At 37.2% G+C, this 18,512-nt stretch overlaps 1 protein-coding gene across 2 annotated transcripts in view; it reads left to right on the forward strand.

Moving 5' to 3' along the window:
* MGA (MAX dimerization protein MGA) overlaps positions 1 to 18,512 on the forward strand; it is a 95,212-nt gene that overhangs the window by 63,196 nt on the left and 13,504 nt on the right. Inside the window, exons 12-17 of one of the 2 annotated variants that reach the window (XM_036734255.1) lie at positions 5,659 to 5,731; positions 7,362 to 7,882; positions 9,523 to 9,817; positions 10,787 to 11,416; positions 13,243 to 13,536; positions 14,111 to 15,714. In XM_036734255.1, coding sequence (XP_036590150.1) covers positions 5,659 to 5,731; positions 7,362 to 7,882; positions 9,523 to 9,817; positions 10,787 to 11,416; positions 13,243 to 13,536; positions 14,111 to 15,714 — 3,417 coding nt within the window. The remainder of the gene's footprint in view (positions 1 to 5,658; positions 5,732 to 7,361; positions 7,883 to 9,522; positions 9,818 to 10,786; positions 11,417 to 13,242; positions 13,537 to 14,110; positions 15,715 to 18,512) is intronic. The other variant, XM_036734256.1, reaches the window with a different exon arrangement.

Here is an 18,512-nt window from a genome sequence, read left to right on the forward strand (position 1 = left end):
TGTCACACTGTCACCACTTCTATTTGACACAGTATTAGAAACGCTGGTAATAGTAATAAGACGAGAAAAAGAAACTGAAGGAATAACCATAGCTAGTTCTTCCTCACCATAGTCTACTGGCAAATTTACTCCTTCATTCCTATCAACTCCTCCTTCTAGCTCCATTATTGATGCTCTTCTCATACTATCACTCGTAAGCAGTTGTTAAGCACATGCACTTTGTACACAGGACCAAATTCTAACAAGTTTACCTATCTCGTTTTCTAAATACACCAAACTGAAATAGAAAGTAATAACAAGAAAAGAGGCAAGAACACTAAAAAAAGCAAAAGGTCAGACCATGACAATAAGAGGAGAAAAAAAAACAAACCAAAAAAGTATAAAAACCTGATAAACTACAAGTTAATATAGAGCAGAGGTGCTCAGAGACTAAACTATAAATGGGAAATATTTAACAAAATAAATAAAAATACAATAGAATACAAATAATATTTTTTGGGGGGCAGGGCAATTGGGGTTCAGTGACTTGGCCAAGGTCACACAGCTAGGACATGTGTCAAGTGTCTGAGGCTGCGTTTGAACTCAGGTTCTCCTGACTCCAGGGCCGGTGTTCTACTCGCTGCCCCACAAATAATATTAATATATGGTTTTTCTAAGTCAATATGTTATATCCAGGGACCCTTGCATGCAGTTTTGTGTTCTTGTTTCCATTTGAGTTTGACACCACTGATATAGAGGACCACAAATGATTAAAAAGGATGATTTTAATTATAAAAATTAAAGTTTTTTTCTACAAATATATTGAATATAGTAAAAATGGAAACAACTAAAAATAAATCTCTTTAGTAACTGTATCTGATAAAAGTCTCATTTTCAAGTTATATAAGAAGCTGATTAAAAAATTTTAAGACCCAAGAGCCATTCCCCAAATGATAAATGGTCAAAAGATATGAACGGGCAGATTTCTGAAGAAGAAATCAAAGCTCTAATACATGCTCTAAATCACTAGTTACTGGAGAAATGCAAATTAAAGCAACTCCAAGGTGCCACTTCATGCCTTGTCCAATACTAGCAAAGACGACAAAATTAGAAAATAACAAGTATTGTAGGGGCTGTAGGAATAGGTAAGCCATTACCTGAGTATATTCTTTGGCTAACTTTATCACTACTACGCCCATGCCTGAAAAAAATCAAAGAAAAAGGAAATGATCTACATATTTCTTGGTCCTTTCATGGTAGATGAAAATTGGAAACTCAGAGGCTGTCCTCCTTATTGGGCAAAGGTTAAATAAGCTGTGATCTGGTCTATGAATGTAACATAATATCACTGTACCAGAAAAAATGTTGAAATTTACAATGTCTGAAGAAAATGAGAAAACTTTTTATCAATGGATACAAAGTGAGCAGAACTAGGAGGACAATTTATATAATGATAACATTATACAGAAAAATGATTCTGAAAGACTTTAGAATTCTGATTAACAAAATAATAAACCATGAGTCCAAAAGAATGAAGATGAAACATGCTACCCACCATCTAACAGAGGTGATGAACTTAAAGAAGCAAAAAGAGAAATATAATTTCAGACATAGATAATGTGAAAACGATGTAATTAGGAATTTATTTTTTATTGAGGTTTTGTTTTTGACATTTTGTTGGGTGGTTTTTTAAGATTTTTAATTTTATGTTATAGCTTATATAACTTATAGATAATCCATTTCCTTTAAGAGTCTTGTTAGACCTTAATTATGTGTCATAGATTTTGATAATTTTTGTGTCTGGCTATTGCACATTGTTCATATTTGATTTTTCCCATTTCACTTTTGGCCGCGTTGGTTAAATGTTGGTCTATTATTGTTAAATAATTTGTTTTCAGAGAATTAATTTGACTTATTTAGACTTTAACTTGCGTCCTAGAAATTTTAGTATGTTGTCTCATCATGTTCTCCAACATGGTTTTGTGTTTCTGTGGCTTATCAGAAGCACTTAACTATTTTCAGTGTTAATTCTGTTGTGTAGTTTTTGTGTTTCCTATGTTATTATTTTTATTGCATTGTAGTCTCTAGTGGAGATATTTAGTATTTCTCCCCTTTTTCGTTAATTTGTGATTTCACCGTGCTCTGTCTACCACATGGTCATTTTTTTGTGAAGGTACCATATCATTGAGAAATATATACATACAAAATCTTTAGTGTTCACTTTCATAAGTAACCATAAGTCTTTGACTTATGGTGTGAGCTCTCACTTCTCCAGCAGTTCAATTCTGCACTTCAATTTTCATTTACCTTGGTTACATTTTTAAGATAAGAGTGTTAAAATCCCCATATGTTGGCTAACTTTTGTCTCCTTTGTGGAGTATACTTTGGGAGTATCAATGTTGGGCGTTGGGCATTTCATTGTTTTAAAATGTTATTGGGCCTCTACTCCTATTAGGACTTAAAAAGTTAAGATGATTTTCTCTGGTCATTGGGCGGGGCTGGGGAGTTGGGAGGAATGGCCATTTCTGACTCCCTTCTGTTTCTTACCTCTCCCTGTTGAGGCAAGTTATTGTTATCCTTATTACAATATATGGATTCATTTACGAGATTTACGAGATTCATTTACCAGAATTCAATCAATTTAAGGAATGTAGCTCTTCCTCCTCCTGTTTCCCTGATTCTTAAAGTTTCCCTTAAAATTTTAGTCCCTTCCATCCCTTATCAATTTAATCCCTCTTTTTTTCTTCTGTGTTGCAGTTGAATTTCTTTCCTTCTTTCTTTTTTTAAACATCTCATAAACATGAGAAACTTGATTTCATTATTCCTGGTGATTATACTTCTGTCTTTTTGGTTGGAGTCTTTTCAAATCCAGTATTCTGTTCACCTGTTCTTGGTTTCTTTTCTAGCAGTCCCTTAAATGCCTCTTGTTTGTTTAAGATCCAATTTTTTTCATTGATGATCACCTTAGTTTTGCAAGATATAATCTTTTGGGTTATATAGCTTGAGATCCTTTCCTTTTTTGAATATATTTTTCTGTTTTCTTTGTTTTCTCCTGACTGTGGTGAAATAATTCTAAACTATTTAAATTAGCATTTCTTTATATATGATGAAGAAATGCTTGCTTGTTTATTGACATTATGAAATTTATTACATATCTTGGAATTTTAAAGATGGTACTTTTTCTTTAGAAGTTATTTGTGGATTCAGTTCAACAGTAATTTATATTCAGAAGTGCATTTGTATTATTTCCTACTTTGTAGTATTCAGGTTTTTTCATCTATTACATTCTTCCAGGAGACCTATGATCTCTAAGTTACCATTGTGTCTTCAAGGCTAATCACATATAGAGTTAAATGTGTTTTATGAAAGCTAGTGCCTCTTTGTTCTGTATTTTTGCATTCCAAATTTGCTATTCACTATTTCAGAACCTCTGCTTCTTTGAAGATATTCTCCACAGTCCCCCCCCCCCTTTTTAAATTCTTCATTGAGAGCTCTGCAAATCTGATTTCATTTCTGCTATCTTCTTAAGTCAGAAAATATAATATCCATGGACCTTCTACCTCTTCCAAAAATGGGGGTAGAAGTATGCTTCTAATTTGTAATTTTGCAGCTTTAACTTTTGATTGTTTCTTGTAATTTGCTACGAGCTCAGGCTATTATTATAAATTTGGAACTATGCCAAAAAGGCTATAAAACTCTGCAAACCCTTTGACCCGGCAAAGTTCTACTAGGTCTGTATCCCAAAGAGATTTAAAAAAAAGGAAAAGGCACCTATATGTATAAAAATATTTATAGCACCTCTTCTAAGAATTGGAAATCGAGGGGATTCCCATCAATTGGGAAATGGCTGGACACAGTGTGACATATGATTGTGATAGAATACTGTTGTGCTATAAGAAATGACAAGCGGGATGCTTACAGGAAAACCTGGAAAGACTTACATACATGAATTGATTGAAAGTGAAATGAGCAAAAGCAGAAGAACATTGTGCACAGTAATGGCAATATTGTATGGTGACCAATTGTGAACAACTTTAGCTATTGTCAGCAATACAGTGATCTAAGACAATTCTGAAGGACTCATGATAAAAAATGTTATCCACCTTCAGAGAAAGAATGATGGTGTCTGACGCATATATAATTTTTTAAAAATTTTATTATTCTTGGGCTTGGCTTTTTTTGTCTGTTTTCTTTCACAACACACCTAATATGCGAATATGTTTTTCATGACTGGACATATATAACCTATATCAAATTATTTGCCTTCTTAGTGAGGGGGAGGTGAGGGAGAGAATTTGGAACTCAATTTTTTTTTTTGATTTTTAAAAAATTGTTCAGCATTTTATTTCTCCCCAATTACATGTAAAAACAATTTTTAATGTTCTTTTTAAAAAATTTTGAGTTCCAAATTCTCTCCTTTGTTCTCCTCCCGCCTCATTGAGAAGGAAAGCAATTTGACATAGGTTATACATGTGCAGTCATGCAAAACATTTCCTTAAGTCATGTTATGAAAGAAAATATAGACCCAAAAAACCCCTCAAGAAAAATAAAGAAAGTAAAAACCGTGTGCTTCAATCTGTATCCAGACACCATGAATCTTTCTCTGAGATGGATAGCATTTTTCATTCCAAGTCCTTCAGAGTCATTTTGTATCATTGTATTGCCGAAAATAGCTAAGTCATTCATTGCTGATCATGTCAGAGTATTGCTGTGAAACTCAAAGTTTTGGAAAAGAATGTTAAAAATCTTGTAATTGGAAAAAATAAAATATTAAAAAAGAATACTGTTGCAAGCAATGAGAAAGATTGGGCCTGTCTTAAAAAAAACTTACATTCTGATTGGAGAAGATAACACAATCAAGGGAGCCAAAAAGGTGGGGAAGGGTATGAGGATCCCAGGGGCATGGTATTGATGTCCAGAAAGTTGGAAACAAATCCCAGAAAGAAATGAAGGTTACCCTGGGCTAGAGGTGGGGAACCTGCGGCCTCAAGGCCATATGTAGCCTTCTAAGTTCTTGGCTGTGGCCTTTTTATTGAGTCCAAGTTTCTATAGAACAAATCCTTTTATTAAGGGGATTTGTTCTATGAAGTTTGGATTCAGTCAAAGGATCACACTTGAGGACCTAGAGGACCACATGTGGACTTGAGTCCACAGGTTCCCCACCCCTGGTTGGCCTCGGAGCTCTGGAGGAACTTGTCAGTGGGAAAAGAGATTCACCATGGTGGAAGGATATTTCCAGATTGAGGGGACTTCACGGTAGTCATTACGTATGTTGTTTCCTTGGCTCTGCTGGTTATTTATCCTGATTGAGCCTTGTGCCCAAGTAGCGTGGGGGTGGAGGTGAAGATGCTCAACGGAAGGTATCTTTGTATTTAAGTTGTGAGGTTTTTGCCTTGTTCGACATTTGTCTTGTTTTGATAAATCAGCCTATATATGGTTGATAATTCCTATTTTTAAGATTTTTGTGTTTGAGAAATTTGCAGAAAGCAATTAATTACTCCTTTGTCAGTCATATGATCCTTCATCCACTCTAGTCTTTTAAAAATTAGAGTAGCTGTATGTTACTTTGCAGTGACAGAAATGCGCTCAAATGTAATTTTTCAATCTGTTACGTACTTTGTAAATGCTAAGTAAATTTGCTCAATTGAATTGTTTCTCTCTCTCTAATCTCTCTCATAGGAACATGATTCTGAACATCAACCCATGAAGCAGAATACTTATGAAATGGAGAAGGATATTGATAAATCAGGAGGTAAAGACTAAAACTTGCTCTTATAGTATAGTTATCTTAAGTTGCAGTTAAATAAAGTAATCCAGGTCTCTGAAAATGGACTTGGTTAGAGCTGCCCCTTTACCTAAGAATAAATGCACTAAGTTAAAATTATTAGTGGGTCTCTTTTAAAAATCGCAACTTCTGTTGATATCCTTTGTTTTCATGTTGCTTTAATTCCTCAATGAATCTCTTACCCACAAACAGTAGTTACCCATTATTGTAAAGAATTAAAAATAGAAAAACAAAGTAAAGCAAAATCCAGTTTAGCAAAATTTGAGCAATGCATCAACCAAGTTCTTGATACTCTATGTTCTTCATTTATGGTCCCTTACTTCTGCAAAGAAGGTGAAGGAGGTACATTCCCATAGCTCTTTTGGGGGCCAACCTTGGCTGTTAATTTCTCACAATATTCAATTTTAATTTTTTTGTTGTTCTTTCTGTTTACATTGTTGTAGTCATTATGTATGTATGTTTTCCTGGTAGTGCTTGCTTCAGTTTGCATTCGTTTATATAAGGTTTCACATGCTTTTCTGTATTCTTCATATTCATCATTTCTTATTCATGTAATCACAATTCATGTAATCAGAATTTTTAAGCCATTCCCAGTAGATGGAAATCTACTTTGTTTCCATTTCTTTTCTCCTACAGAAGTATTTAGCTCTTTTTTTTTCAGTTAAAGCATATTCTTCCTCTAATGATGAAACAATTTTTTCAAATGGGATACCAGAAGGATTTAGTTATTAAAAGTAGACTTCTTCTGGGTCTTAACCGGGAGGGGAAGCATTCTTCTCCAATTGATTTTTCTCCACCCTTTCTCCACCATTTCCTGGACAAAGGTACTTTGTCTATAGGAGCTTGTTTCCTCAGAGATGAGAAAGAAAGGGTTGTGTGCTGGAGTAGGTTTGAAGGAAAGAAAAATGACAAGGGTTTTCTCATTTCCATCAGCTACCAAAATACCTAAATGATTAAGAGACTATAGACTGGAATTTGCTGGGCAGTTATTTATTAGAATCTACCTCTTTATTGCACACTAATAACGACACAGCAGATGAAGTGGAGGCTAGTGAGGAGGTGGAGATGCAGGAATCTTATGTAGAAGCAATCTCTGAGCAACTTGCAGTAGGAACCTTTGAAGGTAGAATATGCAGCTTGTTGCCATAACAACATCTTTTTTGATCTGATGGACTAGTCAAACTCTTCATATGTTAAATGGCTAAACATCTTGTTCGTGCTTGATTTACATTTATGAATGGTAGAATATGACAAAAGCTTAGCCTTTGTTGCAGACCTGGCAAGAAAGCTCTTTCTAATGTAGGATTTTCATTAAAATTCTGTTAACACAATTTTACAGGCTTAAAATTTCTGCTCAGTGGGGTAATGAAAGTCTTTGTGATCTCCTGTTCCTGGATCATATCCTGGAGAAAGGGAACACTTGTCCTCTTAAAATGGAAATTGTGAGACAGACATGATCTGTTTTAGAGTCACATATAGATGAAATATACGGTGTTATGTTTGCTAGGTGCTTTTCTGAACTCTTAAGAGAAAATATGAATTAATCACAGTTTAGTCTCAAGGAGGTTTGATGAAACTCATTTTAATTTCTTTTCAGAAAAAAGCTGGAGGTCCTCCTGCAATGAAGGGGAATCATCTTCTACCTCCTACATGCATCAGACTTCCCCTGGTGGGCCCACCAAACTGATAGAGATCATCTCAGACTGCAATTGGGAGGAAGATCGAAACAAGATCTTAAGCATTCTGTCCCAGCACATCAATAGCAACATGCCACCACAATCCCTAAAGGTGGGCAGCTTCATCATTGAGTTGGCTTCTCAGAGAAAGAGTCGGGGTGAAAAGAACCCTCCCATTTATTCTTCTCGGGTGAAAATATCTATGCCATCATGCCAAGATCAGGATGATACAGCTGAAAACTCTGACTCAGAGACTCCTGATGGTTCACCATCACACAGAAAAGTGGATGATGCCACCTTTGAACAGGCAAATGCCCTAGAAGCATTGAGGGAAAAATTGCATGGAGGCAAAGCTCTGCCGTTCTATGCTGGACTTTCTCCTGCAGGGAAGCTAGTGGCCTATAAGCAAAAACCCAGTTCAAGGACATCAGGACCAATAGAGGTGAGAACTATCTTTAATCTGTATATAACACTTGATATTGAACTTGGAAAAATAAATTTGCTTTTATGACCCTTTGTGGTCCTAATGCTATTTTTTCTCATATCCAGTAGCTGGGTGGCAAATAATTACATCTTTCATAAATGAGGAAAGCCAGGCCTTAGCTGGAGGCATGAATTGACCAAAATCACAGTGGAAGCCAGTAACAAAGCCAGAAATAGCTGTAGAAGTAGATATCTTGCCCATGTATTAGATTGCATTTTCTTTTTGATTTTTCCCATGAACTTCTTACTTCTTTTTACTACCAATAAGATTAATAGTGTAACTTGTGTACTATAATTTATCATTGACAGTAATTAATTATTAACCCACCTTTAGGATGGGAAATTTTATTGAGTAGTTCACTTTGATATACTCATTCCTAAAATGAGAAATACATGCACGTTTTTAGTTATTTAACTTTTTGTTTTTTCCTCAGTGGTTTCAGGAACCACTTAGGGCCACAGGATTACTTTCCCTAGTGTCATTTACAATATTTTTTGGGACATTGTAACAGCACGAATTTGCCCATCTTATTCACTGCAAAGTCATTTAGACCAGACTTTTTTTTAGAAAAACTTTGAGATGGAGAATTTTCTAAATAGAACCTGAAGGCCTAATCACAGGACTGTGTTTTCCTCAATATATCTACCTTTTAGCTGCTACTGATCTTGTGAAAGAACCTATTTGCTACAGGCCATTTTCATGGCCTGTTGTAGTCTTTGTGACATACATGAGGAAAAGCGTAGCTTGCAAATACAAGCATACCGTACCTGCCTAACATTGCTTGCTTTTGTAACAAATTGATAAACAGTAGGGAGAGAAATATTTTGTCCCTTAACATCCTGCAGGATATTTTTTCTGTGCTATCTCTTATGACAATGCCTATTTCTTTAACCTAGGCAGCAGAGTTGATCATTATTATATCCTCTTCTTCCTAACTGCACCTATACTTACTCTTGCTAGATTTTCAGATAAGCTAGGTTGAATCTCAGCCAGTTGTCTTATTGCTAGCCCAAGCTTTGTTAAACCTTGAGAAAATGAGGTATCATTCCTGATTTTGCCAACTAAAAAATGATTTGACTTAGCAGCCGAAGTTATAGAGGGCTTATTAGTTAAAGTGAGACTGAATGTAAGAGGTAACAATGAAAACTTACGATATCCTACAAAAGAGAGCCTCAGTAGGACTTTATGGTACCCTCTAAAAGAAACTTTCAGGAGCGTAAGTCATTTCCCTCTTTCTGGCAATAAATTATTGAATCATAGTTGCTTGTTAGCAAGCAAAAATCCCGGTTGGTTTGATACAATTTTCCCCCAATTGCAGTGCTGAGAAATGAACAGCATCTAAGATTCCCTTTTTCCAAACTACAAAGTGGACACTAGAAACATGTAGGTTATTTAGGTAGCAGTATTCTCTCTCACCCCTTGATTACTCAGATCATCCTGAGTAAAAAGAGTCTAATTTTCCCTTTTTAAATTTGGGGAAAAAAAAAACAAACCACTGAAGTAGTTTTTTTTTTTTTTTTTAAGCGGCACTTGTCAAGGGAGGTGAGTTAGCAAGAGAATTTTATTTTTACAGAATTTCTCTTTGCCACTTGTTTCAGGTTAATGGTAAAAGTTACCCGCAGGCTAAGTTGCTATTGGGACAGATGGGGGCATTGCATCCAGCCAATAGGCTAGCTGCATATATCACAGGCAGGTTGCGACCCTCAGTCCTGGACCTCTCAACCCTCAGTACTGTCATCTCCAAGGTAGCATCCAATGCCAAGGTGGCTGCATCCAGGATACCACGCACCCAGTTGCCTTCGCCATCCACCTCCCAAACGATGTCATCCAGCACTACAACCACCTCCACGATGACAACTCTGAAGGCGTTCGTCCCAGCACAGAGGCCAATTGGTAAGTTAAAACCCATTTGTCTTTCTATGTGGTTTGTAGTTAAATAATTGAAGGTTGGGTGCAAATAGAGAGGTTACAGAGATTAGGAGCAAGAATTACAGTGTTGTTCTTGATGTCTGTTTTACATAATAGTTTTCCTTTTTATAGTTCTCTTAAGCAGTGTTATTTTTGGTAATTGGTTGACCATATGATTTGAATTTTTTCTAGATGTCATGAACTGGACTTAGCAATTAGGAACTACCCTTTTTACAGGCTGTTTGCAGATCTTTTGGATCCCTGGGAATATTAGATTCAGCAGTATTCTGTTAGACTAAGACATGGTGGTAGTGCTGATTGCTATAATACATTGAGATCTCTGAATTGGCCAAAAGCTGGAGTTGTGCCAAGGAAGATGTGTTGTGTTCCTTGACAGATCTCATTTTCCCTTATTGAGGAACAACTTTAACTGCTATTAAAAATGCAGTCTTTTCCTGCCTTTTTGTGAAAGAAGAATTATATGCATGGTTCAGGAATATGAAGGACTCTAGTCCTGACCTTCAAGAGTCAAGCAGTGAAGGAGGTGGAGGTGCTGGGAGAGGAGGAAGATGGTGAAAAAAATCTTACATAAGAGTTCTAAGAGAAATCCCTTAGATTCTCATGCTGCATTTGTTCTGTGTGATAAGATTGTGTGCTGCTTTATGTTGTTTTTCTAGTGTCACAACAACCTGAATCTTTTACATGACCAGAAAAATTAAGTTAATTAGGCAGACTGAAAAAAGCCCTATTCTCTGAGTAGTGAAAGGGGGTTGGACATCAAAGAGAATTGCATTAAACTGTCATGGGTGGAAATTGGCATGTATAATGCAGGTAGGTGGTACCTGTAAGAAAATTGACCCAACAATGTATAAGAAATGTTAACAAACACAGTCACTCAGAGGGTGAAGGATGGGAGCCTGTTGAAATTTTTGACCTGCAAATTTTTATTTGCAGCAGTTCGACCCTCTCCTGGTGGTGTGTTCACACAGTTTGTGATGAGTAAAGTTGGAGCCCTGCAACAGAAGATACCTGGCGTTAGCACACCCCAACCCCTAACAGGGCCACAGAAGTTCAGTATCAGGCCTTCTCCAGTAATGGTCGTCACACCTGTGGTTTCTTCCAAGCCATCTCAGGTGTGCAACCTTGTGATGGAACCAGTCACTACCACCACCCCTCAAGTATCTTTAGAAAGTATTACTACTGTGACATCTCCTGTGACTGCTGTTTCCAGCCTGGGAACTAAAGAAACTACTCATTCTCCTTCTGGCACCACTTCTGCAGGGACTGTTGAGATGTCTGAAACTAGCGTCAGCACCCCTATTACACCCACACTGCCTTCAACCACTGTGAACGTTACCAAAGCTACTGGGATAGCTGCCCCTATAACTACCATTGCTTTACCTAAATCTGTAGTATCTTCACCAACCATCACTCTTCCTGTTGCTTCCACTGCCTCCACCTCTGTAGTCATAGTGACCACAGCTGCATCTTCCTCCATGGTGACCACACCAACCTCATCTCTTGGCTCTGTTCCTATTATACTGTCGGGAATTAATGCGAGTCCACCAGTGAGCCAGAGACCAGGTAAGGCCTAGATGCTATTAGCTGATTTATTGTATAAATGTTTTCATCACTTTTGTGGTTTGATTATAATAGGATTGTAGATATGTCAAGGGAGAAAGTACAGAAAATAGAGGACCTTTATAGGATTGAAACCCCACAAAATCATGTCAGATGCTTGTATTCATCTCAAGGCTGGATGTTTAAACTTTTACTTGTTGACTTGGTCAAATGAAATCTTAATGGGAATTTCTTGTTTTCTATTATTGACTTTTTATCTAAAACACTTAATAAGCAAGTATTTGTTAAGGGTCTACTCTGTGCCAGACAGGGAGCCATGTGATTTTAGTGTTTTTTTCTTGCCAAAGCAGTCTTCTTTCTATAATATACAACTTCTTTGACTAATGTAAATCTTAAGGATGTAGTTTTTCTTTTATCAACTTGGGATATGATATATGGAATAAACAGTTCTGATGTTGGTCACTATTAATTCTGGTTAATTTAATCTCCTGCTTCATAGTAGTGGGTCAATATGAACATATTTTTGAGGCAAATACACCAATCTTAAATGGTTAGGTTAAACTTTTTATTTTTGTTGATTACCAGAAACTTTCTCCTTTTTATATCCTTGTAGCTAATTACATAACTCCTTTTCTTTCATGTTTTTAAAAAAATTTTTGGGGTTTTGGGGGGGGGGGCAAGGCAGTTGGGGTTAAGTGACTTGCCCAAGGTCACACAGCTAGTACATGTGTCAAGTGTCTGAGGCCAGATTTGAACTCAGGTCCTCCTGACTCCAGGGCCGGTGCTCTACTCCCTGCAGAGCTACTTTTGTGTCTACATTTATCCCATATGTTTAGATATAAAAATAAAAGCTCTTCCATAATTCGTTTTTAACTATTTAAAGTCACTTGTACTTAAGTATTGTGACAATCTCTACTGCTTTTGCTTGTTTTTTAACATCATGTCTTGCCTTTTCCTGTCCAGCCTCTGTGTAGATTTCATTCCCTTTAGCTCTGTGGCTTCATTTGGATTCCCCCCTGGATTTTCTATTCACAGGTGGAGTCTTCCTTTTTTTTCCCCTTCTGAAAATGTTTCTTAAATATCTTAAAACTGCTGCCCACTCTTTAATGAATTATGAAATGAAGCACCTTTTACAACTCAAATTTGTGCCCCTGGTTTCATCTCATGTGAATTTGAGCTAAAAATGTTCCTTGTGATTTTACAACATTACAAGCATGCTTCCATAGTGCTGCCAGCTTCAAGCAGTACTTCACACAAAGAGTAGTGAAAGTATGAGGGATTTGTAAATTCAAAATTCCTGCTTATACTCTGAAGAGTACCCAAATTTTATAACTTTGTCTAAGTTTCTTATAAAACAGAATCCTTAGTTCTTATTGAATTGTCCTTCCTTACAGTAGGTGATTCTCCTTTTAAACATTCTAAATGCATTTTTCTAACAAAGTCTCTAACTTTTTAAATTTAAAATTATATCTGGAAGGCATTTTTTTTGAGGGGGGCAGGGCAATTGGAGTTAAGTGACTTGCCCAAGGTCACACAGCTAGTAAGTGTGTCAAGTGTCTGAGGTCGGATTTGAACTCAGGTCCTCCTAACTCCGGGACTGGTGCTCTATTCACTGTGCCACCTAGCTACCCCAAGGCAATTTTTTATAGCATAACAGAGCCATAGTTCTGTGACGGATCTATCCAGAGCTTCAGGATTTTCCCAATTTCATAATTTAAGTAAGCATCTTGAAAGGCAATTTGCATTTGGTTTAGAGTCCATGGTATTAATGGTTTCTGTTTGTGGAGAAAGAAGGTTAGGATGCCATGTGTCTGTTCCTTGTTTTTCAGAAAATGCTCCTCAGATTCCAGTGGCTACCTCTCCAGTCTCTCCTAGCCCAGAAAAGCGTGCTGGACCTCGACTACTCTTGATCCCTGTGCAGCAAGGCTCTCCTGGTCTTCGACCCCTCCAAAATATGCAACTTGTTCAGGGTCAGAGGATGCTACTGCAACCTGTCAGGAGCCCTGGTGGAATGAACCTGTTCAGACACCCCAATGGTCAGATTGTCCAGCTTGTTCCTTTGCAGCAGGTGCGGGGCTCTAGTACGCAGCCCAACTTACAGCCTGTTATGCTTCGGAACCCAGGTATGGGAGTCATTTGTATAAACTTTTTTCTCACACAAGACTGTTCCTTATTTTTCCCCCCTCTGAAATTAGTTGAATTGAATTAGTACTGTATATCTTGTTCCGAATAGAAAAGCATTTAAGTGCTTACTATGTGCTAAAGCACTATGCTGAGTGCTGGAGATATAAGTAGAAAATTAAGATGGGGGCAGCTAGGTGGCACAGTGGATAGAGCAGTGGCCCTAGCGTCTGGAGGACTTGAGTTAAGATCCAGCTTTGGACACTTAATAACCCTGACTGCCTCCAAAAAAAGAAAAAAGAAAGTTAAGATAATCCCTGCTCTCAAGGAGCTCATGTTCTAATTGAGAGAGATAACACAATAAGAAAGGGTCATGTTTATGTTGAGTTCATGGCAGATGAAAGGTTAGGTAGAACTTTGTTAAAGAAAGTAGCAAATTAAGACACTGGGGATCCAGATTTTTGTTATAGTGAGTGAATTGTATATTTTTTGAATCTCTCAAAAAGCGACGTGTTCTATACAAGAAGAGAGGCTGTATTTGGGGAATGACAATTTGTCTTTTCATTTTTCTCATAGGCTCTGCAGTTGGAATCCGCTTACCTGCACCTTCCAAACCTCCTGAAACACCACCTTCTTCTGCTTCTCCCTCAACTTTCTCAACTATGAGTCCCGTGATTCAGACTGTTGGCTCTTCTCCACCTATGAATTTAATTACTCAGGCATCATCTGTGCTTTCCACTGTGCCTAGCTTTGTGTCTCAAGCTGGTACCTTGACCTTGAGAATATCCCCTCCTGGAGCAGGCAGCTTTGCAAGTCAAGCGGGCTCAGAATCCAAAATAACTTACAGCTCAGGTGGGCAGCCAGTTGGTACAGCTAGTCTCATTCCTCTCCAGTCTGGTAGTTTCGCTTTGCTGCAGCTCCCAGGACAGAAGCCGGTTCCCAACTCAATTATTCAGCATGTTGCTTCACTGCAGATGAAGAGAGAGTCTCAAAATCAGGATCAGAAAGATGAAACAACTTCTTTGAAGCAGGAGAGTCATAAAAAGGCTTTACGTTCAGAAGAGGGAGATGTCACAGAGCCAGAGAATAATTTAGGATTGGAAGCAGAATTACCTGGTAGGACTGAGGCACCTTTGACTGATGCAGTAAAGCAAGACCAAGCTACTACTGCTTCTGAAGTAGCCCAGAAAGATCTCCAAGAAGGTGGGGGTGGTCCTTCCAATAAAGACCCCCTTTTACAAGAGGATATTCCTGCTGATGTCATATCCTCAGACCACTCCTACATCAGTGGATCACGGGCAAGTGAAAGCAATAAAGAGGCTAATGAAGAGAAAGGGAATTGTAATCTCAGCTGTTCAGAAGAAAAAGTGAATGAGGTTCCAGAAGATAAATGTATCCCCCAAGAAGTCAAAAATAAAGCAGTTCAAACAATGAATAATATACAGCTGAAAAGCCCTAATGTTCAGGGAGAGATTTCTCAGCTGAAAAGTGTAAATGAGGAGCAGAGAGGTATAAAGAACCCAGAGGAGAATCTGATGAACAGTGAACTTTCAACTAGCTCTAAGGAAGAAAAATTATCCAGGAGCAAAGTAATACAGGAAGAGGTGACAGCACAGCCTGAAGCAAAAGAGAAGGATTGTGGGACTTCCATAGAGAAAAAAAGTACTGCAAGAGAAAATCAGGAAAACCACCTGAAAGAGAATTTGATCCAGAAGTGCGATGATGTTTCAAGAGAACATGTGCAAACTGGAGATGAGCATTTGAATGAAGGAACTGAGGCAAGTCAGGAAAACCCTAATGTTCTTGATCAAAAGCAAGGCTCTTCTGGCTTATTGGAGGAAAGTGAAATTATTAAGAGCGCCAGAAATTTTGATGTTGAATCTGATACTTGGAACAAGATTCCTAATTCTTCAGCCTTTCCCATTGTTCCTCAGGTGGTTGACAGAGCCCGAAAAGAGGATAAAGTTGTTCAAGGTCATTTGCTCCTACCAGGAGAGCAAATACAACAACATCTAAAGCAAAGGAAGAAGGGTGGGAGAACCGTTGTTGACCTCCCTCTTTCAGATGTGGAAGAAGAAGAGGAAGAGGAGGAGGAGGAGGAGAAAACTGATGATTCTGCTGATGATATGGTTGATGGCATCTCTGACTACCAGAGCGAAGAAGTCGAAGAAGTAGAAAAGGTGGTGAGCTCCTTTTTGTTTTAACTGTGGAGTTTACAGAGTTCAGTAGTTTGATACAGCCAATTGCCTCGTCAGAGGATCACCAAGACCTTATTGAAGATTTCTATCTTCAATTAGGTGTTTAGACTTAAGTCATAAGTAAATAAATTACTTTTCTAGTTTTGATTTCCATGCTGTTGGATTTCCATACTGTCAGGCAACAAATACAAATTGCTCACCATATTGAGAGCACGTTTTTGACACTTGTTTGAATATCTGAAATGGTTGAAAAGTAACTTTGGCTCTCTTGAGACTTCGTGGTAATAATCATACTAACAAATTATGTTTTTATTTTTTCCAAACCATTATTCTATTTGGTATGATTGAGGTTCTGTTCTCTATGTGAGTCTCAGTGTTGCTATCACAACTGTGTTGGTATAGAACCCACCTACCTTCATTTCTATTAAATGAATTATTTTTACACTGGAACATACATTTTAAAAATATAAAGTAACTATATTTAGTCTTTTTAATTTAATCTTGCCATAATGATTTTTCACGTCTTTCAAAAATAGATCTTTAAGTCTCTTGAATTCTTACTTTGTAATCACTATTCCCTATAACTCAGTGTATTTTTTAACCATTTTTGTTACTAAAGAGAAGTAGCTGCTATCGTGTCAAAATGAGGGGCTGAATGTAGCCTGAGATTTTTCTGAATAATCTTTAGCTATCTACCTGGATCTCTCACCATCCCCACTCTATCTTTCTTATTTTAGCATTGTTAGCTGGTTACCCTAAATATACTCCACTTGAAGCTGTTTCAGTCACCCCTTCTTTTTGTTTATTTATCCATTCCCTGTTGTCACCTAACTTTTTTGTGTTGACATATTCTCTCATATTTGAGCAAGAACAAAAACTATGTTCAATTTTGTGGGGATGTAGGGAACTAAGTGGAACTAAGCTAAAAATATTTAAGTACTTCAGGAATTTGTAATTTTATCAGCATGGGTCCTTAGTGCATTAAAGCAGGTTGCTGTCCCTCTGTAACATATAAATGGGTTTCTGAAGTTTCTTTGAACAGAGAATTAACCACTATGCAACATGGTGATGAGCCTCTCTCAACGTGACTAAACTTCCTCAGACAACAGATGGGCAATCAATAGGCCCATAATTGGAATCTGTTAAGACCTGCCAGAACTTCATATAACATGTGAAAACTCTAGGTCACTGTGCCATGGAGATACCAGAGTAGGACATTGATGAAATAAACCATTCAGAATATGTTTATGCCAATGTCTTATTATGACTCAACTGTTTGCTATCACTTAGTCCTCTCTAGTAGATTACAATGAAGTTGAAAGACAAGTTTCTCTAATCTAGTGACCCTGGAATGTGTTACTGGAAATATTCAGGTTTTTGTAGAGTCTTCTGTTTTAAGCAGTAGTAGATAAACAAGAAAACCAAGAACAATCCAGCTTTTAAAACCAGCTAGTTGTTGTAGCTAGTAACACTGTATAACGTTTGCTCTTTTGCTCAACCTAACAAAAAAAGATGCTTTTGCATGCACTAAATTTTTTGTATGTGTTTATATCTGTTGCTCACAATATTTTCGAGCTGACATTTTAGTGTTGGAATGTCAGTGATTGTCTCATCCCTCCATTATTTATATCCATTTCTGGAAAGTAAGTCAGTAAGCTTGCCCAGTAGAAGACATTCATTTGGTAGATAAAAAATCTAGTTTAAATTGTATACAGCATCTAGCACATCCCTAGACAACTACCTAATGTTGACTGAGCTGTTAGATTATATCACTGTTTGCCCTTTTCCGTCATGGAATTCATTGAGTTTGAGAGGTAGTTAGACCTCCTGTATATCCTAGTTGTAAGGGGTAGTAAAGTAGGCTTTTTAAGAGCAATAGAGTAGCAATACCTCTTCTTGGAAGAACTCCATCCCCAGAAGAATTTTTGGTCAGGAAGGTTGGTGTTCAGTCAGAAAAGGATACTTAGACTGTGTGGGTTGAACAGAAAAACAAATCAGTAGTTATATTGTGATTGTGGAAAACAAATGTTCAGTAACCTTACTCTTGTCTGCCAAGCATGAAGGAAGAATCTAGCTTCTGTTTCACTCATTAATGGTGGCAAGTTCAGTAGGAATTGAGGAGGGTGTGATGAAATAAATCTCATCAACTTCAGATTTTGTTAAGCAGTTAGGGGGTACTGCTTGAGTTATATTCAAGCCTGACACTTCATAGAGAAGTTTTAAATAAGGCTTCTTTATTTCTGGTGTGGGAAATAACTATTTTTAAAGCTAGAGAATGTTAATAACATCTGGTTATATAACACTTTTATGTTAGCAAAGCACTTTCACATCATCTTGTTTTGAGCCTCATAACTGAGGCAGGAAGTAAAGTGATTTTTCCCATTTTGCACCTGAAGAAACACTTTTCAGGGAGGAGGGTTTAAGTGATTTAACCAATGACCCAGAGTTAGAAAGTGGCAAAGCCCGGATTCAGGCTTGATTTTCTGGCTAAATGTTAATTGTTCTTTTTATCTCACTACACCAAATCTTTTAGTATAGAGACACCCTATACTGATGTTAAAATGGCTATATCATATGCCATTTTAAGTACAGTTTTGTATCTATACAGTAGATTGCTCAGTAAATTCTTATTAATTGATAACATGCCATAATATAGTAGATAATCCGATATGGAACTTGCTCTGGAATCTGAATGTTTTCAAAAACGAACTATAGGATTGAAAAATATGCCAGGTGTTTTATTCTGGTTGTGTAGATACTTTGAGGAATCCTGTGATACT

Source organism: Trichosurus vulpecula, chromosome 8 (genome assembly GCF_011100635.1).
Source record: "Trichosurus vulpecula isolate mTriVul1 chromosome 8, mTriVul1.pri, whole genome shotgun sequence".
Taxonomy (NCBI): domain Eukaryota; kingdom Metazoa; phylum Chordata; class Mammalia; order Diprotodontia; family Phalangeridae; genus Trichosurus; species Trichosurus vulpecula.